This window comes from Lipophrys pholis, assembly GCF_963383615.2.
Source record: "Lipophrys pholis genome assembly, chromosome: 7".
NCBI classification, from domain to species: domain Eukaryota; kingdom Metazoa; phylum Chordata; class Actinopteri; order Blenniiformes; family Blenniidae; genus Lipophrys; species Lipophrys pholis.
Window position 1 is genome coordinate 1,285,186 of NC_137638.1, and position 23,504 is coordinate 1,308,689.

At 45.8% G+C, this 23,504-nt stretch overlaps 2 protein-coding genes across 4 annotated transcripts in view; both read left to right on the forward strand.

Annotated features, from left to right (window-relative positions):
• The window catches only part of kank1a (KN motif and ankyrin repeat domains 1a), a 49,243-nt gene extending 44,505 nt beyond the window's left edge, over positions 1–4,738 (forward strand). For all 3 annotated transcript variants that reach the window (XM_080467325.1, XM_080467326.1, XM_080467327.1), the window contains 7 exons: positions 152–361; positions 637–724; positions 1,240–1,459; positions 1,568–1,710; positions 2,186–2,386; positions 3,280–3,378; positions 3,882–4,738. In XM_080467325.1, the coding sequence (XP_080323451.1) occupies positions 152–361; positions 637–724; positions 1,240–1,459; positions 1,568–1,710; positions 2,186–2,386; positions 3,280–3,378; positions 3,882–3,944 (1,024 nt within the window). In that variant the 3' untranslated portion in view covers positions 3,945–4,738. The remainder of the gene's footprint in view (positions 1–151; positions 362–636; positions 725–1,239; positions 1,460–1,567; positions 1,711–2,185; positions 2,387–3,279; positions 3,379–3,881) is intronic.
• Positions 4,739–9,127: 4,389 nt separating this feature from the next.
• dmrt1 (doublesex and mab-3 related transcription factor 1) overlaps positions 9,128–23,504 on the forward strand; it is a 36,168-nt gene continuing 21,791 nt past the window's right edge. The window contains exons 1-4 of the mRNA XM_080467328.1: positions 9,128–9,208; positions 12,327–12,789; positions 15,784–15,958; positions 18,212–18,369. Of these exons, the coding sequence (XP_080323454.1) occupies positions 12,568–12,789; positions 15,784–15,958; positions 18,212–18,369 (555 nt within the window). The 5' untranslated portion in view covers positions 9,128–9,208; positions 12,327–12,567. The remainder of the gene's footprint in view (positions 9,209–12,326; positions 12,790–15,783; positions 15,959–18,211; positions 18,370–23,504) is intronic.

Genomic DNA, 23,504 nt, shown 5'->3' on the forward strand with positions numbered 1-23,504 from the left:
TTTTGATAACTTTTATTTTATTTTTAAAGATTGTTGACTTTGCTGATCAATCCTTCTTCGCACTCTTTAAGCTCTTTTAATTTAAAAAAAACTTCCCCCAGTGTGTTTGTGGAAGAGCTGATTCCCCCTCTGTCGCCCCCCTGTGGCTCAGATATGAAACTACGTCGAGCGACGACTCCAGCTCGGAGGACAGCAGCTCCTCTGGCTCGGAGGAAGAGGAGGATGAGGAGGAGGAGGAGGAGGAGGATGGGGGAAGCAGGAAGGTGGAGGGAGAGAGCAGCATGGAGGAGGTGAAGCCCGACGAGGACGACGACAAGAAGGACGGAGAGGAAAGTCCAGAGAAGCAGGAGACGAGAGAGAGGTTGGTTCCAGTCCAGTCTCATCATCCACCCCGTGGCCTCGAGTCCAAACATCTGGACAATCTGAACTCAACTGACTTAATTTCTGGTGATGCACCGATACTGATACCGATACTGGAGTCGATATCGGTGCATCACTCGTAAATCATAATGAAGTTATGCAGCAAGTTGGCATGTTGCTCCAGTATCTTTATAAAATAGTCACTCCTGTAGATCTGATCCTCCTGGTCTGGTTCTGAAGGTAAACATGACAAAGTGTCCTGTTCTGGTTCTGAAGGTACGAGCTGAGTGAGAAGATGTCGGCCGCCTGCAACCTGCTGAAGCTGCACCTCAGCGACGCCAAAGCTGTGAGCGGTAAAGACGTGGTGAGTCTTCCACGCTTCACTCTAGATTCTGTTTTGTAAAACAGTCGTTCGTGTTGGAATATGGACCAGCCCTGCCTGACGGGTCCGTCCAGAAGAGAACCTGAAGTCACTCGCTGGTCCCACATTTCTTCTTCTGCAGATAAAAGAACTTGTTCAAGTGGAAACGTTAAACTTCCAGTGTGTTTAAAACGCCTCCCAAGGTGGCGCCGCAGAGCACCTGTTCACTAGAAAAGCCTTCCTGTCAGGCTCCGCCCACTCCGCAGGGCCCCGCCCACTCCGCAGGGCTCCGCGCTCAACGGGTTTTTACTAAATCTTTTTATTCTAGTAAATGAAAGTTAACAGATTAAAACAAGACTTTTACACACAAAGGTCATTAAACATGAAGAATATTATTGAAGAAACTTGAGACCCCCCCCCCCCCCCACCCCTAACCCCCCCCCCCCCCCCCCCCCCCCGGGGTGGTTCACCTGCTGTCCTGCTTTATTTTGACGCCCTGTTGGTCTCCGCCCCCCCAGAGAGCCTGCCTCAACACCGTGCAGCACGAGTGGTTCCGCATGTCCAGCCAGAAGGCGGCGGCGGCGGCCGTGGTGGAGGACTTCCTGGGGGGGCTCGGGGCCGTGGCGCCCGCCGTCCTGCGTCACGTCGTCAACATGGCGGACGGCAACGGGAACACGGCGCTGCACTACAGCGTGTCGCACTCCAACTTCCAGGTGGTGAAGAAGCTGCTGGACGCAGGTGAGGAGCTGAAACCGTGGCGAGGCGGCGGCGGCGAAGGTTCCTGGAGCCGCCGCCGCCATCCAGACGCTCGTCAAACAGTTAAATTCCTCTGTGTGTCCGTGTCAGATGTGTGCAACGTGAACCAGCAGAACAAGGCGGGCTACACGCCCATCATGCTGGCGGCGCTGGCCGCCGTGGAGACGCCGCGGGACATGAGCATCGTGGAGGAGCTGTTCACCAAGGGCGACGTCAACGCCCGGGCCAGCCAGGTCAGTGCCGGAGGTCAAAGGTCAACACATTGAAACGGCTTTGACTTTCATTCCAGCCTTCACAGACACACACACACACAACAAAAAGCAGCTCTGCTGCCACCAAGTGGTGGGAGAAGGAAACTGCAAGTAAAACTTCATTTCTCTGATTTGGTTCAACATTTTATCAGAATCAACTTTTTCCAAGTATCATTAACTCTTTCTGAGGCAGACGACATAATGGCCACATTTCATTCAAAGTGATTTTGATAATAAGAGTCAGGCGAGTGAATCGTGTGGAATGTTTTACTTTTCTGCATTTAAGTAATAAATTCAAAAGATCATGCACTGGATGTTTTTCTTTTTTAATGAATTGAAATGAAGTGTCTCTCCCTGTAATAACGAACCATTGCTGTGTGTGTAAAGTATAGAAGTACCTGTATCGGCTGTGATGCAGTACTGGTGTTTGGTTAATGTAACGCGTCGCCGTCGGCAGGCTGGTCAGACCGGGCTGATGCTGGCCGTCAGCCACGGCCGGATGGACATGGTCCGCGCTCTGCTGGCTCACGGCGCCGACGTCAACGTCCAGGACGACGAGGGCTCCACGGCGCTGATGTGCGCCAGCGAGCACGGCCACGTGGAGATCGTCAAGCTGCTGCTGGCCCAACCCGGCTGCGACGCCACGCTCAGCGACAGCGTGAGTGACCTCTGCTCGCTTTGGGAACTCCTGGGGTTTTTATAATCGTTCCTCTCCGGGTCAAACAGAAACACAAACCGTGAGGCGCCGCAGTTCTGAACACGCGCCGGTGAATCGGAGGACATTTGCTTCACGTTTCCTCCAAACCGGAGAGTCGGTGGCGTTTACGACATCGGCATTTCCTTTTGTCTGAATATCGTACTTATTTCAAAACGTCATAAATCTGGTTAAAAAACGAAGTAATTTCTAAAACCTGGTTTGTATCTTCTTTTCCTCACAAGCAGATTTATATAGATTTTTAAATAAAATAAGTTTTGTGATACGGAAAATATTATATTGGCATTTCCTCTGAGAGGACGCCTCTACTACATAAACACAAAATTTTACTTCATCCTGCATTAAGCACCATATATGGGTAAGCCCCAGGAGTGGTTGCCATAGCAACAGCAGTTTAATGAAATTGCCTGTTTTTTAAAAATTTTTTGCAATATTGAAAATATTGTCAATTTAATTGTGTGTACTCCCTCTCAGTACAGGATGAAGTAAACGTTATGAATATGTAGTGCAGGTGTCTTTCTCTAAACTCAATACATGGGTATAGCCAGTAGGGGGCGCGATAGTGGTGCTTCATTCTCGCATAAGAGAGGAAAACTTCATGAAACAAAACTAACATTTTCATTGTAAAAAGGATATCCTGATGTAAAGTAACATATGTCTGGAAAGTACAAGAGTTTTAGTAAAATAACTGCTAATATGACGACTTATTTTTCTTTTTCGTGATTTAATTTTTTTCCTCCGAAAGTAGAACATGGCTGTTTGTCCTCTGTGGCGCCCCCCTGTGGTAGCAATGATAAGCCCGGATGTTGATCTCTGTCTGTGTCTGTTGTCTTCAGGACGAGAGCAACGCGCTGTCCATCGCTCTGGAAGCGGGACACAAGGACATTGCCGTGTTGCTTTACGCTCACGTCAACTTCTCCAAGGCTCAGTCGCCGGTGAGTCTCCTCGTGCCCCTGGTACGACGTGCCAACGCAAACCACTTCCTTTAAAAACCTTCCCTCAGTAACGCTTCTCCTAAAGTGACTCACGTCACCATCTGGTGGTACCAAGTGGTATTACAACACATTTTACAGTCAGGCGAGTTCTGAGGCGTTCATACCAATAGTGGTAAATCTTAACAGTTTATGTGTTTTTAGGTACTTTATCTGGTGCCTTGTTAAGAATCAGTTGGGAGACGTTCTCTGTCCAAGCTTTCGTAGTTTTCCCACTTTCCCAGTGGGAAATTCCGGCTTCAACTCAAACCAAATGTACTTTTCTTTACGGGTAACCTGGAACATTTCCAGCTCCCAGTCACTGTTCAAACGCAACACAGACCAGCTAATTACTACTAATCAGTACAGCACGGTAACAACCAGTAGTAGAATGAGTTCAGCCCGGTATCGGTATCGGTATCGGTGCGTCCCTGTTTGTCCCATTGTGACGTTGTGTTCTCTTCCAGGGAACGCCGCGACTCGGCAGGAAAACCTCCCCGAGTCCGACCCGGAGGGGCATGTTTGATTAAACCCCGCCCCCTTCCCCCCCCACTACCCACAAACCCCCACTGCTGCTAGACGAGGGACTTCATCCCAATCAACCAATGAGATTTCTACTTTTTTTTTTGTTTAGTAACTTTAAATGTGAGCGATCCCAAAGTGCCCTTGCAATATGAATGTAGCGGCTGGAAGCACTGGAGTTCAGACCAACCAGACACATTCTACTCTACTACGCCTTTTTTCTTTGGTACCTCCTCGTGGAACCTTCTGCTCTCTGTTGATCATTGAAGCACGGAAAACGTCTCCAGCTGGGATCGTTGGACCTTTTTCTGTTGGGAGGAATCACATGGTGTGTGTATATAGTTCTAGATGAACCCAGAACCTCCGGATCAGGAGGGAATCGGCTTCTGCTCGTGACCCGGGAAGGAGAGAAATGTACTTTTATATGAATCCTTTGTATCTATTTAAAAAGAAATCACAGTATTTTGAATATTTGCTATAACTACTTAACAATCCATGAAGTTCTATATTTATCAAAGTATACTTTGTAAAGCAGATGTGTATTTCGTTGTACATACGGTGGTCGTTGGAGCGTAGATATTCTGCTGTACTGCCTCTGGGGTAATATGTAGTACTGGAAGGTACTGACTGTCATCAAGTGCCTGAATACTTTCTGTGTAACAAACATTCATTAGAGTCTAAATCCATGTCGTCTGTGTATTATAATGGTTTCCAGTCAAATACTTTTCAAACCCAAAGTTTGTTTAAGTTTTTTCAACATTTATTTTTCCCCCAAAATAATAATGAAGCAAAAAAATCCCACAAATATATTTTTAACGTTTTTTTTAACTTAAACACCAAAAGTTTTAATTCCACTGATTTGCAGTAAATTTCCATTCATACATTCTTTTAAGGATTTTGTCACGATCTTTAGAAAAGAAACGGTAAATCCTCCCGTTCTGACGTCACAAGATATAATATATATATATAATATATAACTTATTTCATGTGTAGGAATGTTGGTAATTTGGCTGCAGAGTGAAGAATCGGTCCTGATAGTAGTAATCATAATATAATGATGGACTCCTTGACTCCCGTTTCTCATGACCGAAGTTAAACTTTCATTAAAATCTTCTCTCGAAGTGAGAGCGGTCGTAGATTTAAGATCGTCGCCTTCTGATGAAACCAGAAGGATCAATAGAGACGCTGATGGATTTACATTCTAAGAGGTTCTGGCCACGTAGTTCTTCTTTCCTCTCAGTGTTTGGTGTTTGGCGCCGCGCCGCTGCTGCTGGAGCCACTTCCCGTCCGCGGCGCCGTCTTCTTGGGTTTGGACGTTGGGTCGACGGGAAGCTGGTGGTCGGTTCTGCTGCGGGACGCCGCCGGGGCCGGGTCCACTCCAGAACGTCTGGAGGCGTCAGACAGACTTTAGCTTGGATGTGCGGTGCAGAAAGCCGTCAGGCGCTTGGTTTACCCAGATTCTGTGGCGGAAACGAAGCGTCTGAGCAGAACCTCCAGCAGCTCCTGGATCAGCCGCTTCCACCTGAGGACCGGGTCCAGGACCGGGACCGGGTCCTGGTCTGGAGGTGCCTCCTGAGGGGAGCAGAGCAAAGAGAACCCACACACACACACACACACACACACACACACACACACACACACACACACACACACTGAGGCCCTGCAGCTCCAGCAAGCGGCTCAATGCTTCAGTGACGCCTGACCTCCTCAGGGGGGCGCCAAAGAGCCGTGGGGGTGGTGAAGCGAAGCCCTCTTGATTTTAAAGGGTAAAACTTTTTGTTTGTTTGTCTTGTATAGAAATAAGTGAGTCTGCATTTAATTAATTTATCCCACAAAACTACAAATGTTGTGCTTTTTACAAAAGAATAGTTTTAAGTAATAGACACGTTTTAAAAGGAAATTAAAATGTATGTATGTATACTGAATGATTAAAATAGCCTATGGCTTATTTTTTCATGAAAAGTAAAAAGTGGAAATGGAAGAAAGTATTAAAAGTAAAGAAAAATGCTTGTGTCGCTAAAACTGCTGAAAATAATCAAACTAAAATATCTAAAGCTGTTTTTACCAACATCGCTACCGGTGGCTGAAACGCTTTATCGTTTTCAATGTTCCTGCCGTTGCCGTGGAAACGTGGTTACCGTGGTTACCGTGAGGGCGTGTTGAAGCGTGAGAGCGGCGTCCTGCATGATGCTCTTCATCTTGCTCCTCCTCTTCCTCTCCTCCTGCAGCTCCGCCTCCACCCGGCTGACCTCCGCCCTGTCTGCACGGCGCTGCTCGGCGAGCGAGGCCTGCTCCCGCCTGCAAACACAAGCACCAGCCGCCGTCACACCAGAGGGGGCGTGGCTCGGCGGCGGGGGTCAGGAGGTCTCCGGTTCGAGTCCGGACCAGGCTCTGTGCCTCGGATCAGTTCGTACTGGACCTGAGCTCCTCCGTCTCGGCCTGCAGCTCCAGGTTCTGACCCTGCAGCTGCTCCACCTGCTGCTTCCAGGTTTCCTGCTCCGCCTGCAGCTGCTGACACTTTCCAGTGAGCTGCTCCGCCACCTGGTGGAGGGAGGTAGTGTCGTGACGCTGAAGCTCCAGTCCTGCGTCGGAGGAGAACGAAGCCGTTCCGTGTCTCACCTTCTTGCGGATGCAGCTGGTGCGAGACGTCTGGCTGAGCGTCTGCTCCAGGACGTCCACGTCGACGCCCAGCCGGTTGCTCCGCCCCCGCAGAGCGGCGTTCTCCTCCGTCAGCACTTGCACGTGCTCCGACAGCAGGCCGAGGCGAGCCTTCGCCTCCGCATTCTCCTGCAGAGCCAGCCTGGTGCTCTCCGGAAGCTTCTGCTCCACCTGCTGCTGCACCTCCGCCGCCATGGCCACCAGGTGGTGCTCCAGCTCGCGCTCCAGGCTGAAGGAGGAGGTGGCGGGGCGGGGCGGGGAGGAGGTGGGACAGGATGGAGGTGGGACAGGATGGAGGTGGGACAGGAGGCAGGAAGAAGGCAATCAGAGGACATGAGTCTCCTTCAGCTGTCCACCGTACAAACACACATCTGGATCAATACAAACCTCCAACTGAACCGTGATTAATTCTATGTACCATAAGAACAACCAATTGACTAACTAACCAACCAACCAAAGTAACCAACCAACCAACCAATTGACTAACTAACCAACCAACCAACCAAAGTAACCGACCAATCAACAAATTGACTAACCAACCAACCAACCAATTGAGTAACCAAACAACCAACCAACCAACCAACCAATTGACTAACCAACCAACCAATTGACTAACCAACCAACCAACCAACCAAAGTAACCAACCAACCAACCAACCAACCAAAGTAACCAACCAATTAACCAACTAAAATAACCAACCAACCAATTGACTAACCAACCAACCAAAGTAACCAACCAACCAACCAACCAACCAACGTAACCAACCAACCAACCAGTTGACTAACTAACCAACCAACCAACCAAAGTAACCGACCAATCAACAAATTGACTAACCAACCAACCAACCAATTGACTAACCAACCAACCAAAGTAACCAACCAACTAACTAACTAACTAACTAACTAACCAACCAACCAACCAACCAACCAACCAACCAACCAACCAACCAACCAACCAACCAACCAACCAACCAACCAACCAACCAACCAACCAACCAACCAACCAACCAACCAACCAACCAACCAACCAACCAACCAATTGACTAACCAACCAACCAACCAACCAACCAACCAACCAACCAACCAAAGTAACCAACCAATTAACCAACTAAAATAACCAACCAACCAATTGACCAACTAACCAACCAACCAACCAAAGTAACCGACCAATCAACAAATTGACTAACCAACCAACCAACCAATTGACTAACCAACCAACCAACCAACCAACCAACCAACCAAAGTAACCAACCAACCAATTGACTAACCAACCAACCAACCATCCTGTTCCAGGTTGCAGGTCTGAATCTCGCCTCTGAACCAAACCAGATCGCCACTCCTGCCTCTTTTCCTATAAATAATATAAATTTAATGTCGACGGAGATTTTTCTTCCTGTTTTCGTAGTTTTTAAATTAAACCACTGAAACCTAAACTTTACTTCATCGACTGACGGAGACTCTACCTCCTCTTCTCCATCAGAGCTTTCATCTCCACACTGTGAACGTCGTCTCGATGCTCCTCTCTCTGATTGGTCAGCTGCTTCTCCATGGACGCCATCTCGGACATCAGCTTCTCCTTCTGCGTCTGGAACTCCTCCAGATGGGCCAGGTTCTCCGCTGGGAGGAAACCAGAAGCACCAGTCAAGACTAGCGATGCACCGATACACCAATGTACCAATACCAGCATCAGGTATTGGCCCAATACTGATACCGGCATCAGGTATTGGCCTGCAACCAATACCAGCATCAGGTATTGGTCCAATAACTACATCAGGTATCAGTCCGATATCGATAACATCAGGTTTCGGTCCGATAGTGGTAACATCAGGTACCGGCCTGCTACCGATACTAGCATCATGTATTGGTCTGATACCAGCATTAGGTATCTGCTTTGTACCGATAACAACATCAGGTATCGATCCGATACCAGCATCAGGTATCAGCCCAATACTGATACCAGCATCAGGTATCAGTTAGATACCGATACCAATAACAACATCCGTTATCAGTCCTATATCGACACCAGCATCATGACTCGGAATAATATCCCCGATAAAAAAAGATGAGTACGACATGATGTCATCCATCAGCAACGTCGGCCACAACTGCACAAGAGAAGAGAAGCACAAGTGGTGTCCACCGTGCACACACACACACACACACACACACACACACACACACACACACACACACACACACACACACACACACACACACACACACACACACACACACACACACACACACACACACACACACACACACACACACACACACACACACACACCCAGTGATTGGTTCTCTGACACCAGAGTGTGGATCCTGTCCTGCAGGTCCTGTGTCAGCAGGCGGTGCTGGAGCTGCAGGTCGTCTCTGTGCTGGTCTGCAGTCCGTCTCTGGTCCTGCAGACGCTCCATCAGCACGTCGACCTCCGCCTCCTTCTCCAACACGCAGCCCTTCAGGTAGGCCGCCATGTCCTTCTTCTCCTGCTCCAGCTCTCTGTGCTGACCCAGCAGGACTTTATTCTGCTTTCCCAGTTCATCACATCTCAGCTGGAAGCTGCAGGAGGAATGAAGACAAACAGGTTCCAGGGTTCTGCACCATCACTGATGAAGGTGTGTGTTAGTGTGAAGCAACGTTGCAGGACCTGCAGGAGGTCGAACTCCAAGCTACGAGTCGAAACTGAGGCTGAAATGTGAGAAACACCAGAAGTGACGATGGAAACTTTCTCACTAATTCAAAGTGTTTTTATCAACACAGAAATCTGAGTATTCAAAGAAGTATGATGATAGGTTATTCATTACACACGCGCACCCCCCCCCCCCCCCCCCCCCCCCCCCCACACACACAGAATTTATAGTCACTTTAAATAAATTTCCAGTGAAATTAATCTTTCAATAGTTAAATTATGTTTGAAGCTTGAAAACAAATAAATAAATAAATAATATATTTCTATATTTTACTGTCAGAACTTTGAAGCTCCAGATGATTCAAAACTTTATAAAGGAGCAACAGAAAGAGATAAAGAGTTAATTTAATCTAAATTGGTCTGAACTGGTTGAAATAAAACGGGCCCTGTTGTGCCAACATGGAACCAGAAGGTTAAAGTGTTGGACCTCTCCAGCTGCTCGGACAGGAAACCCATCTGGATCAGCATTAATTCTCTCTCCGTGTCCTCCGAACCGACTTTATCTCCACCGCGTGGCTCCGACTCCTTCTGGCTGCTCTTCTTCTTTTCCTCCGGTTTCTCTCCGGTCTTCTTCTCTTTCTTTTTCGGCATCGTGTTGACAGAAATCCTGGAGCTCCGGACGGAAGCTAAACTCGGAGCGTTGCGAAGCGACCGCTGCCTTCAGGGACTGTCGGAAAAACCAGCGTCACCTCCCGGACCCCCCGGTACACGTTTTAACGGACGTGGGTCAGCCGTCCTCTTTACGTCTGAAAACACACACACACACACACACACACACACACACACACACACACACACACACACACACACACACACACACACACACCTCTAAACAGGTGCGTCCTTTAAAAAGCCCGAGATTATAAATGTTTAACTTGTCCTTTGTTGCCTTAGTTTACTCAGTTTTACGAATTCTGATTATTTAAAATGCATCATGGCATTTCAGAGAAGAACTTGATATTGCGCAAATTAAGATCAATTGTATTTATTTTCCTTCTGGAGAAGTCATTTGGTCGGGTCGGGTCGGGTCGGGTCGGGTCGGGTCGGGTATGGTATGGTATGCTTTTTATTTGGACAGGGACAGTGTACAATTTAACAGTGAGCAGAAGGAAGGATGCATTGTACCAGGTTACAGCAAGAATGCTCATTTCCACCTGTAGTCCCTGGGCAGGTTGACGCTACAGTACACAAAACTGATTTGAAATGTAGATGACCATGTGACCATGGGTTTATACATTTGATCAGAATCGTTAACATACATTTAATTTAAACAACTTTGAAACGTTAGAAGATTTTTTCATCAATCAAACAAACCCAGCAAAGACGCCAGCGTTAGAAATTTGGTGTCGGAGTTAAAGAAACAGTGTTGGTGTCACTTTAACGCCACACCGCTATAAGATGACATTGCTGGTGTTCTCAAACATTCTCATGTTGTCAAACTGGAGTGTTGATTGGCTGGTGTCAAAAATAAGCCACGCCCACATGTGCAAAATGAAAGTCTTTTAGAATAGAACAGAATAGAATCGTTCTTTATTGTCAGTCTGAAAGCAAGTTGAAGCTTCTGTGGCACAGTGGAGCAGCGGTTGGTGCTGTTGAGTCACAATGGGAAGGTCATGGGGTCAAATACCAGTTGGGGTTGGTATTAATGGCCGTCAGTGTCCCAGTAATTAACTTTCCAACACCATATCTTGTCAGGATATTACTTTACTAGTGTTTTTTTTAACACCTTAACAGTAGCGTTGAATATTTACAATAACAGAAGTTAGAATTGGTGCAAATCTTTTATCACTTATGGAAATGTTACTTTAACACACAGAGTCAACAATCAACAATGAGGGTGTTAAATTAACTGGCATTTATTTTTACTTCGGGTTGTTGAGTTTATCTGAGTTTTTATTGGCTTTAGCATGATTTGGACACTTGGTGGCAGATGGACGGATGTTTGCTGGAGGACCACAGATAGATGTTGGATTCCTGTGAGGCCGCTGGGGTCTAACATGGCTGTTTGATTATCTATCACATCTAATTATCTCTTTATCAATAGATACGCTCCTGTGTGTGACTATCCTGACTGTCTTTGCTTATCTGTGCCACGTTGAGCTGCTGCGACGACTGGATTACCTCAAGTGGGATTAATAAAGTCCCGTATCGTCCCGACTCATATCAGTTGTGTCTCTGCAGCTTGTTACAGGAGTCTGATAAATAAATTAACTGCTGACTTTAGTGCTGTTATAATCTATCTTTATACTATAGATCTAATTAAATCAGTGTTACAACCCTGCTAACAGTCACCTTACGGCAGTAAGTCCACAGCCAATGAAGTGTGGCGGGTGTTTGTCTCGACTGAGTGATTCAGGCTATTTAATTGGTAACTCTTCATCCCTCCTCCATTTGGCTGCAGGGATTTTAATTGGGGGTCTCTGTGTCCCAGCCTCCACCACCACCTCCACCCCCACCCCCACCCACACAAAGACACCTGAAGGTTAATTTAGTTTCAGCTCAGTCAAGCTCACAAATTAATAGGCGAGTTTAAAGCGTGTGAAGATGTTGAAGGGCTTTACTGAGAATTCAAACCCAAATAACTTCACTTTGAGAATATTTCCAGAGTTTTCTCTGTATAAACTAGTGTGTACCTGTGGGTTGTATAGAAGAGGAGAGGACACGTCCAGCTCAATATTAACGACTACTGAGGGAAAGATGAAGTAGTTTTATGAAACCAAAGTATAAAGAAAGACAACAGAAGTATTTTTCATGTAAACATTGTGGACAGCGTCAGCCGGGTTTTAGGTCTCCTCTCATTTTTGTGTTTGTATTTCTGTTTTCATTCGATAACGCACACTATTGCTGACGTGTACATGTTTGTATTTACGTTAACTCCTTTGTTTACCTTGTTCAAAGCTCACCTTTATATTTTTTCCATCTCTGCTCTTTCATCTGTGTTTCTTCATGTTTCTGTTTTCTCTTTTGTTTGTGGTGAAATCTAGACTTCTGTGTAAAATGTTTTTGTTTGAAGATTACATTTATTTCTATTTTGTTTTCCACAGACGGGGTCTTAGTTTCTTGGTTGCCTTCTTCTCCATTTGTGCAGCTTCATATTGAAGATGACTTCTTGGACTCATGCGTTTCTCCAGAATAAAAGCCTCTCCCCCGCCTCCAGCTCTCCTCCACCCCCGGGCTCCAGGCCAGGTGGGGCGGGCCGCTGTACTTAGAGCCTGCGGCCCGCTGTGAGCGGCTCACTCCGGACCTCTCTCCTCCTCCTCCTCCTCCTCCAGCCCGCCGCCAGCCATGAGCAAAGACCGGCAGAACAGCAAGCAGGTGCCGGAGTGTACCGGGCCGTTGTCCCCGTCCAAAGGACTCAAGTCCCCCAGGATGCCCAAGTGCTCCCGCTGCAGGAACCACGGGTACGTGTCGCCCCTCAAGGGCCACAAGCGCTTCTGCAGCTGGAGGGATTGTCAGTGTGCCAAGTGCAAGCTGATCGCAGAGCGGCAGCGCGTGATGGCAGCACAGGTGAGCGCCGAGCCCCGGGGGGTGGGGGCGGGGGCGGGTAGCGGACTGCGGGAGTCCGAGGCGTGGAGGCGTGTAGCGGGCCGCAGGGGCCCCGGAGCCCCGGGCTGTCGGTAGCTGCCCGTAGGGAGCCGCTTCAAACACCGCAAAGTTTCTCCCGGTTAATCCGGACATTTTCCAAACTATTATCTTTATACGTTAATTAAAATTTTACTTTATTTACAGTTTCGCTGAATGAACAGGAAAAGTGCTTCTCGCGAGCCGAACTCAAACAAGCTAACGGCTAATTAGCTTCTAGATTTTAACATTTCATCAGTAAATATTCAGTAAAACACTTTAAATACAGTAGAAAGTATTTTCTTCTCTTTGTTCCATTTAGTTTATTTTTCAGTTTTTAATTTCTATCTTTGTTTCTGCCTTGATTGGTTGTTTGTTGTTGACTTTTAGTCTACCTGTTTGGAAACCTTGTTTTTGTTTGTTTTTCTTCTCATGATTGTGTCTTTTAGATTTCTGCTTATTTTTCTTTGTGTATTTTATTTGGTGAACAACTTAATGTAGTTTGAGGCGTGTGTGTTTTCCATCTCTCGATATAAGTTAATACATTTGTTTGTGTTTTAATGTCTGTTTTTGTGTTTTTATGGCTTCTATACAGTGAAAAAAAACGTCCTTTTGTTTATATTTGTGGAGTATTTAAACATTTCCTTAATGTTTGTGTGTTTCATAACTTGATAATGTTCACCTTTTCTTATGTTTTTGCTTGTATGTTTGTGACGTATAGAAATATATATATACCCTTATGTTATTTGTGTTTGTGCACACTATTTTGTTTTTAATTCTGAATGTTTTGTATTCGTGGGACTGTTTATTTTCTATTTATCCATTTCAATGTTTTTCTTTTATGTATCTGTGTGTACGCAGTTAGTCAGTGTTTTCTGTTTGTATTTTCTAACTGCGCTTGTGTTTTTTCCCACCTACTTTTTTTTAAACGTATATTTGCTAAACATTTGCAGATGATTTCTGTTTTTTAAAGACAAGAAAAAAAAGAAGAAATGTGGCGAACCCAAGCCTTTAATGATGAAGCAATAATTACTTTTTATTATTTTGCACTGTGAATGATTTTACTTAAACTGATTAAGTTTTTTATTTTTAATTTTATATAATTAAAATAATGATTTATTGAGTTTTATTCTGTATTCGGCCTCTCGGGGAGTCAAACTGTAGAAGATGAATTGCTGCAGCCTTCAGAGCTGTGAATGCTGACAACCAGACGTGAACGTTCACACACTTTGACTTTCTCCATGTTTAAGTTTCCGCTGGTTTCCTGCTTTGAAAGTTTGTAGCGTTGAACCTTCCAGTGGCCCGTAGCGAACCCTGATAGTGGATTACATCCAGAGGGAGTGACGGCAGCACGTTAACGGGAGTTAAACACACAGGGATCCTGGTTTGAACCTTTTTAGTGAACCGTCAGTGTGAAAAGCCCTTTATTACACATTCACATGCTTATTGTTCAGACGTGGTGTAAAATAGACCGTCTCCAGTGGTTTAAGATAGAATCTTTTTCATGTATTTGTTTCTTTTTATTTTGTTCGTTCATGAGCAGAAATGAGCATTTACAAACTTTCTGGTCGATTTTTCTTCTATTTTTTGTGTCCTTGTCCCTCCGTTTTGGTTTTCTGCCCCGTGGCTACCGAGTAACCAGGGCTGTAAATGTAATGAAATATTTTAGTTGTTCACACAGTTGTTTTTGTGAATTTATTGCATTTTCCTTCTCATATTTGAAATTCTATCACAGTGCACGGAAACACAATTCATCTTCTGGGATTTATCTCAAATTCCATGTTAATTTGAGATAAATACTGTCACTTCGTCATGTTAATATCGTTGCTCTCAGATTTGGCCTTCTTTCTCTTTCTCTTACAAACTCAGGCCCCGTCAACCTAACAGTGCTGCTGCTGCTGCTGCCGGCCACCAAGGCCGTAGTAACTAGTTACTCTGCACATGCTCAGTAGAGTCAATAGAAACAATGTTTCCTCTGTGGTGTCATGACTCCCTGTCCATGTTCTCCTGGACTTGGTACTTTTATTCTGACAGTCACCATAATAACAGTCCAACTTGGTAGTTTTATTTTGACAGTCACCATAATAACACTCCAACTTGGTAGTTTTATTCTGACAGTCACCGTAATAACAATCCAACTTGGTAGTTTTATTTTGACAGTCACCATAATAACAGTCCAACTTGGTAGTTTTATTTTGACAGTCACCGTAATAACAGTCCAACTTGGTAGTTTTATTTTGACAGTCACCATAATAACAGTCCAACTTGATAGTTTTATTCTGACAGTCACCATAATAACAGTCCAACTTGGTGGTTTTATTCTGACAGTCACCATAATAACAGTCCAACTTGGTGGTTTTATTTTGACAGTCACCATAATAACAGTCCAACTTGGTGGTCTGTCCACTAGACTGTCCGTGTCCTCCCATTGTTAATGTTCAGAGCTTGTTGTTCTCTGCTGTGTGTGTGTGTGTGTGTGTGTGTGTGTGTGTGTGTGTGTGTGTGTGTGTGTGGATTCATTACACAAACAACCAACGGCGCCACCTACTGGCCCAACATGAAGCTCCATCGTTTCCAGTGTTTCTGCCATTCCTGTGGAAACGGAATCGTCGCAATGTAAACGTGAAACTTTTCTTAAACGAAGAGTCGGAAGCGATTCGTTTGGACTTCGTGTAAACAACCAATTTTTTTTTTTCTATTTCTACACAATTTCTGTAAATTAATCACAATTGATGATTCCTCCATATTTAATCTTCTGCCTTTCCTGATCTGCAGAGAACCCACGGTGCACAGAAACATTTAGCGCCGTTCAATCAGTTTTCTGTGAACTTTATTTTGCACATTTTGATATGACAACAATACGTTAGTTTTGTGCAGCCCATCATAAAAATGATCTGGTTGTTGGATAGACTCCCTAACTTTTCACTTTCCCGTCCCCAGGTGGCCTTGAGGAGGCAGCAGGCTCAGGAGGAGGAGCTCGGGATTTGCAGTCCGGTGGCTCTGTCCGGGTCCGAGGTGATGGTGAAGAATGAAGTGGGAGCGGACTGCCTGTTCTCGGTGGAGGGACAATCCCCGACTCCGTCCAGCGCCAGCGCCTCGTCTCTGGCTGCCGCAGGTGGAGTGGACCTCAACTCAAATCCATTCTGTTCTGTTCCATCCAGTTCACACCACTTGGGCTGTGCGTTTCTCCACGGAGACGGTCGGAGCTGGTTTTCAAAAAGTCGTTCATTTGTCGTCACGGTAACATGAACTAAAGTTTTCACTTGAATACGTTGTCGTGGAAACGGAGTCTCATTCGTCGTTTAGTAAACCTCTGCTTCATGGAGGTCGGTCATAGTGGTGGGACTTGGACAGAACCGCATTAAAGGCGCTTTATTTTGAAATGATGCATTTCCTCTGCTGGCAGTAGAGGTGCTGATAAATGGACTTCAGCCGCGATGCTCAGGTAGACTGAGGAGTTAAAACTTGTTAATGAGGCCAAATCAGAGCCAGAAAGGAGACATTTTCCTATCCTGTCAGTTTGATCTGTTTGTTTTGATCATGATGCTTTAAATTCACCCCCGTAGTCTTTATACCAGCGTTTATTAAAAGGTTCTTTCACAACCTTTTATCTGAAGATGGACTAATGAGCATTCACAAGATTGTCTGGTCATACAAATCTAATTCCCCAAAACGGGACAATTAAATGACAAAGAAGTTATGATGTGTTGAAAGTGGAGCGTTTTAACATTTCATGAACAACATGTGATCAGTTTGGATTCTGAAGATCTCCACACACACACACACACACACACACACACACACACACACACACACACACACAGTCCATTCAGATGCCGTAAAGCCGACAGTCTCAGTCATTTCCACTTGGTGGAGGATTTCCCAGTGGAACCCTGAGGCCCGGTCCAGCAGAGCTGAAGGTCCACATGATGCTCAGGTCCGGTGTTGATGGTGTGGGTTGCAGGTTGTTGGTGGTATCGCTGGCCGGGTGACAGTTTGGCTGTGAGGTGTGTGTTGTTGTTGTGTGGTTTCTGAGGATCACCAGCTCCGTCTGAGCCGAGGTGTGGGTCTGACGTTTCACAGTTTGAGGCCCACGTCCAGAGTTTTATTAAGAGAGAGGCGAATTGATTTTGTAGCAGCGAGCATGAAAGCGTGTCCTTGACTTTCTTGAGTTGGTAATGTGGAGGCGGGCACAGATAAAGTGTTCCCTCCGGGCCTGATAGCACACACTAGGAGGTGGAATACGACCGCGGTCAAGGCTGCCGGCGAGCTACTGAGCTCCGGGTCCCTGGCTCGCCAACAGAGAGACGGGAGACAAAAGGTTTTGGGAAGGAGGCTAGCACTCCGCGACTCGCCGATGACAAGCGACGGGAACAACACATGTGATTATCTCGGGTCCCGCCGGTGCACAGTGTCTTCACTGGCCGAAAGATCGCGGCCTGCCTGAGAAGAATGTGGCCTTGCTGATAAAGAAAAGAACAGCAGATAGAGAGCGGCGATGACCTGGTGGCCCACGTTAGTCCTGATGTGACGGGCTGGCGTACCGGCCGCCGCCTGCAGATGGTGCTGTTGACAAGCTGAAGGTCTGAGAAACCCTCTCACTGCTGTGTGGCGCCAGAGTCTCTCCCACACACACACACACTCATGGATAATAGAATATCTGTTAAAAAGGTTGAAAAAATGATGTTAATGTTTCTGTAAACATCACGGCTCCTTTTCTCGCCCTCACTGGGACCCGGCTGGACAGCCCCCACCACTGTTTTAGTTAGTTTTTCCTTAATATTTGTGCTTCTGACCTCTGCCCTGCAGCCCCCGGCGATGACATCATCGCTGATGCTTTTTGGATCTGCAGAGCATAATTGCATTGTGCTTAGAAACATATGATATTATAACGTGTTGATAATGAGTGAATGCTTCACGAGCCTCTCGTGGCTGGATGTTGTTACACCTGGATGATATGTTGGCCTCAATCTGCACACGGCAATCTTCACCTCGAGCCCAAAGTGATTAGAGTCATCGTGCAGTGGAGCTCGCCGTCAACTCATAAGATTAAAATCACAGTTTGTGGTCGACCATTACAGACGACCTGTGTCACATCAGGATTCTCTGTTCCAGGGGGAGTCATGGCAGGAATGCACTCATCCTAATACACATTAGACACGTGTACAAATATTAAGATCTTTTCATTAAAGATCTACAAATGTCATGACGCCACACAAAACAGAGGCGCACAGGCTGATTTCTACATGCAGACACTGGAAAGACTGAGTGTGTCTCAAGTCAGCAGCAGCATGCATCAGTTCTCTTCATGTTCACATTGAGGATTTACCTTAAAGCAGATGTAAACACTCTGTCCTTGGTGACGCAGGGAGCCGCTCGGCGTCCGCCTCCAGCCCGTCGGCCGCCGCCAGGTCTCACGGCGAGGGGGCGTCCGACCTGCTGCTGGAGAGCCCCTACTACAACTTGTACCAGCCGTCACGCTACTCCACCTACTACGGCAACCTGTACAACTACCAGCAGTACCAGGTGAGTTTCAGGACGACGTCTGTGCGCCTTCAGCGTCTGCGGTTCCGTTTACACGGCAGCGACACTCGCAGCCACCGAAAACACAACTTTTTCAAAACGACTCCCGAGGTTGGAACTTTGTGGAAACGCTTGAGGAGCTGCTCCTGGTTCAAATATTCTGCTATTTTGCTCATATTCAGGCCCTGGAATTATTTATTTATTTAGTTTGTTTGTTCATAAACCGTTCTTTTCTTCTGCACATGCTCAGTAGAGTCAATCAGAACAAGGTTTCCTCCGTGGTGTCACGACTCCCTGTCCATGTTCTCCTGGGACTTGGTAGTTTTATTTTGACACTCACCGTAATAACAATCGAACTTGGTGGTCTGTCCACTAGAATGTTCTCCCAGTGTTCATGTTTAGAGCTCATTGTTCTGAATTGGTACCAACAAGGCCTGGGTCTGCTGGGAGAAAATTCTGAATTGGCGCTTTGTCACGGCCACAAAACCAGTCGGATATGAGTCAGTTGTGAGCACAAAATCTGAATGGGGTCCCATTTCCCTGCAGTGTGAACGAGGCCTCTGTGGTACCAATTTGGACATGCTGATAGTGAAAGTTTTCTGGGGAACGCTCTGGTGCTGACCTGCCATTCGTATTTACGTCTGCCAACGGCGTCTTCTGCACATGTGCCGGGTTCGATCACGTTCACACGGCAGTCAGATAGCGATCGCGTTTAAGGCCACGTTTACACAGACCTTAGTATTGTGATATTTCTCTGTGTTTGGGTGCATTTACACATGAACCAGCAGCGACTCGTCACAACGATGGTTCCTGAAAACTCTGACCACTCTGGAGATCTGGAGAAACTCTGTGTTTCTGGTTGCATCTAAAGGAGGAAGGCGGAGATTTATTTTACAATTTGTGACGTGTTTTTTTCCAGGATTCTGATTGGTTCTCATGGCTTCATGCTTCTTGCTACACCGCCCCCTACAGGTTTGCTGCTCATAGCAGCTCTGAACCAGCTGTACATCCGGACCGTGTCAATGAAGATTTTCTTTTTAAACATTAAACAAGCAGCATTTATCGTTGTGTCAGATGGAGCAAAATTGTGTGTCTGCATCAAACTGAGCCTCCTCGTGTCTAAAGTTTACGTCCGTCCATCCACCCACACGCGGTCGTCTCACAATCGGAAGGTTGCAGGTTCGATTCCCATCTCTGCCATCTCTGCCTGCCTACATGCCGAAGTGTCCTTGGGCAAGACCCTGAACCCCAAAACTGCCCCCATTGGAGTGACAGCGCCTTGCACGACTGCAGCCTCCAATGGTGTGTGAATGTGTGTGTGAACGGGTGAATGTGATGAGCTCTGTAAAGCGCTTTGGGGCTGTTGTAGCTAAAAGGCGCTATATAAGTTAGTCCTTTTACCATTTTACCATTTAACTAACCCAGGGGTGTCAAACATAAGGCCCATGGACCAAAACCGGCTTCAATCTGGCCAAACCACCAAGTAACTTGTAAGCATGTTCAATAAAACATTGATCTTATTTTAACAAATTTAAGAGTTTTGGACAAAACTCGACACTGAGACCCGGCCTGAGACGTCAGTGATGCTTCCATGAAAGCTAGTAAACCAGCATTAACCGTTAAGCCGTGCTGTCAGGGTGAGTTTGTAAAAAAACACCCAAAATCCAACAGTTTTTTGGGGCGTTTCAATGTATTTTGCACCAGAAGGCTTCATTGAAATTGGCTGTGTGTCTTATGTTGAGATTGTAGATATAAAACTAAAAGTGGATGACATTAATGTTCCCCAATAGTGAAGCAAAAATACCACAGACAAGGACTTTCTCTAGATTGAAAGATCCATGGATGCGTTCAGTGTTTAGTCCTTCTTATCACAGACAAGATGACCTTTCAATGTACCAACCTTCCCTCTGTTAGTTGACGTGATGCGGGCAAAGAAACCAGATTTTTAGGGTCCGAGCACTGGCTGTGTGTGTGTGTGTGTGTGTGTGTGTGTGTGTGTGTGTGTGTGTGTGTGTGTGTGTGTGTGTGTGTGTGTGTGTGTGTGTGTGTGTGTGTGTGTGTGTGTGTGTGTGTGTGTGTGTGTGTGTGTGTGTGTGTGTGTGTGACTCTCCAGTGATCTGTGATGAGGTGGTTTGTTTTTCCATGCCGAGCCCCCCCCCCCCCCCCGGGTTCCCCCCTGTAGCAACATTCAGTTTTCGGGGTCACTGCCTCCGCTAACCTGCCAGCGCCGAGCGGAGCCTGAATTGCAAAGGTTAATGGTATTGTCTGTCGGCAGAGGAGCACGCCGCCACGCCTCAGCGCCCGGGCGAGAGAGTGAGCACATTAATGCTAATCAGTTAGCGCTCTTTAGCATAATTTAGCCATCCCCCTTTGTGATTTATGATATTTTCACTGGCGTTGTCAGGCTACGTGCTACGGTTATTCAAATTCAGGCGCCGCCGTTTCTGTTTTTGTGTTCGAGCTGACGAGCTCCAAACACACAGTTTGTAACCACTGTCTCTGAGTCCGTCTCGTTCCTTGGTTCCACTAATTGTACTAATTGGCGAGAGGTTCCTCATGGAGCGTTGGTGTGCTGCCTCCACCCTGCTCTCCTTTACCCGTCCTAAACCTCCTGCTTAATGGCCGATCTGCCTTTTCTAGCATCTCTGAACTGACGCGATTATCCTTGAGTTACTCCCATTTGATTTTGTCTCCATATTTGCTGCAAACTATTTAAAACTAAAGCAGAAAGGACTTTTTGATCAAACGCTGTTGATGAGACTTCTCATTCATTTCTGGATAGCTTCTATATATTGTGAATGAGGTAACCAAACTCACACATACGTCCACTTTTGTAGTTTAAAACAGGCTCTTAATGTTGATAGGTTAGTATATACTTAGTATATTCTGCAGAAACTGTCTAAAATAAGACTTTATTGGCTGTATAAAGTCAAACGATAGTTCCACATGTACAGTTCATGTAGTCACCCACAGTGTTTTGAATGTTGTTAAAGTTCCTAAAGAAAAAAATCTTTAAACTTCCCATAAAAAGTCTGAGTTCTGCCCAGAGAATAAAACAAAACACCAAAACCAGAACCTCTCCTCTCATTTCAACCTGCAGTTTCCTAAATCCTTCTCACAAAACTCCAGAACTTTACAGACAAACCATCAAACTGTTCATCATTCCTGAATGACGCCATCTTGGGGAAACCTGCCCCAAGGGATTGTGGGATATCAAAGCTGGATATCCACCTGCCAGGCGGCAGATCCAGACAGAACATCAACATTTGACCGCTTCAGGGAGAAAAACCTCCCGACTTTGTCCAAGAAAAAGTCTTGAAGTCCCGAGAAAAGTTTGAATGTAGTGAAACTGATGGTTTTTCCAGGGCGAATCAAGATCCAGAGAGGTCGTGTGTCTTGGTGATGAAGTTGCTGGTGGTTAAGTTGCCGGTGATGAAGTTGCTGTGGTTAAGTTGTTGGTAATTAAGTTGCTGTGGTTAAGTTGCTGGTGGTTAAGTTGTTGGTGATGAAGTTGCTGTGGTTAAGTTGTTGGTGGTTAAGTTGTTGGTGATGAAGTTGCTGTGGTTAAGTTGTTGGTGATGAAGTTGCTGTGGTTAAGTTGCTGGTGGTTAAGTTTTTGGTAATTTAGTTGCTGTGGTTAAGTTGTTGGTAATTTAGCTGCTGTGGTTAAGTTGCCGGTGATGAAGTTGCTGTGGTTAAGTTGTTGGTAGTTAAGTTGCTGTGACTAAGTTGTTGGTAATGAAGTTGCTGTGGTTAAGTTGCTGGTAATTAAGTTGCTGTGACTAAGTTGTTGGTAATGAAGTTGCTGTGGTTAAGTTGTTGGTAGTTAAGTTGCTGTGACTAAGTTGTTGGTAATGAAGTTGCTGTGGTTAAGTTGCTGGTGGTTAAGTTTTTGGTAATTTAGTTGCTGTGGTTAAGTTGTTGGTGATGAAGTTGCTGTGGTTAAGTTGTTGGTAATTTAGTTGCTGTGGTTAAGTTGTTGGTAATTTAGCTGCTGTGGTTAAGTTGCTGGTGGTTAAGTTGCCGGTGATGAAGTTGCTGTGGTTAAGTTGTTGGTAATTAAGTTGCTGTGACTAAGTTGTTGGTAATGAAGTTGTTGTGGTTAAGTTGCTGGTGGTTAAGTTGCCGGTGATGAAGTTGCTGTGGTTAAGTTGCTGTGGTTAAGTTGTTGCTAATGAAGTTGCTGTGGTTAAGTTGCTGTGGTTAAGTTGTTGGTGTACAAACTTTCTTCCTCCGTCTCTTGATATTTTGTCAGAACATAATTTACAGTCGGTTCTACTTTTGTCATTAATATTAGAGAATCTCGTGGGCGACGATGCTGACCCAGTCCTGTGATGTATCACTGGGTTGTAATTAGTCCAGATTAGAAGGAGGCTCTGCCGCCTCGTGTCACGTGAGGCTCTGAACTTTGTGGCGAGCTGGGGAGCTTCTGGGGGGGCTGGCTTACCTCCCTGTCTGCTTATCTGGCACCATCTCAGCCTGGAAGCTCCACAGCACCCTCATGGTATCTCCATCCACCTGCATGACAGCCCAGCTCCGCTGAGCGCATGGCAGCACTGATAACGGCCATGTTGTTTCCTCTGCTGTTGGGATTATTGTGGGAAGAGCTCAACAATAGACGGCTGTATTATGACAAGTGCTCACTTAAGATTAGCTTGATGACTGAAGGAAAACGCAGGTTGGACTTGAAACAGATTCAGAGGAAACTGGATCACAGCCCCACACCGAGCTCTGGAATTAAAGACCTTTTTACACAAACGCATCAGAAAGAAAAACCGAATTCAAATCCTCAAAGCTCCGAATTGAAAATACTTCAAGGACACAATTTAAAAGAATACTCAGTACATCAAAGAGACTCGAGGGTTAAATAAATGTGCAATAATAAAGATTAACAACTCAAAACTGATTAAGTTAATCATGTTACTGATGTTATCAACTATCAATAAATAGAACTCAGACGGGTACAGATAAAGAGGGATGCTCTATAATCTGATGTTAGAGGAGGAAGATGCTCTATAATCTGATGAAGATGCTCTATAATCTGAGGAAGATGCTCTATAATCTGATGTTAGAGGAGGAAGATGCTCTATAATCTGATGAAGATGCTCTATAATCTGCATGTTAGAAGAGGAAGATGC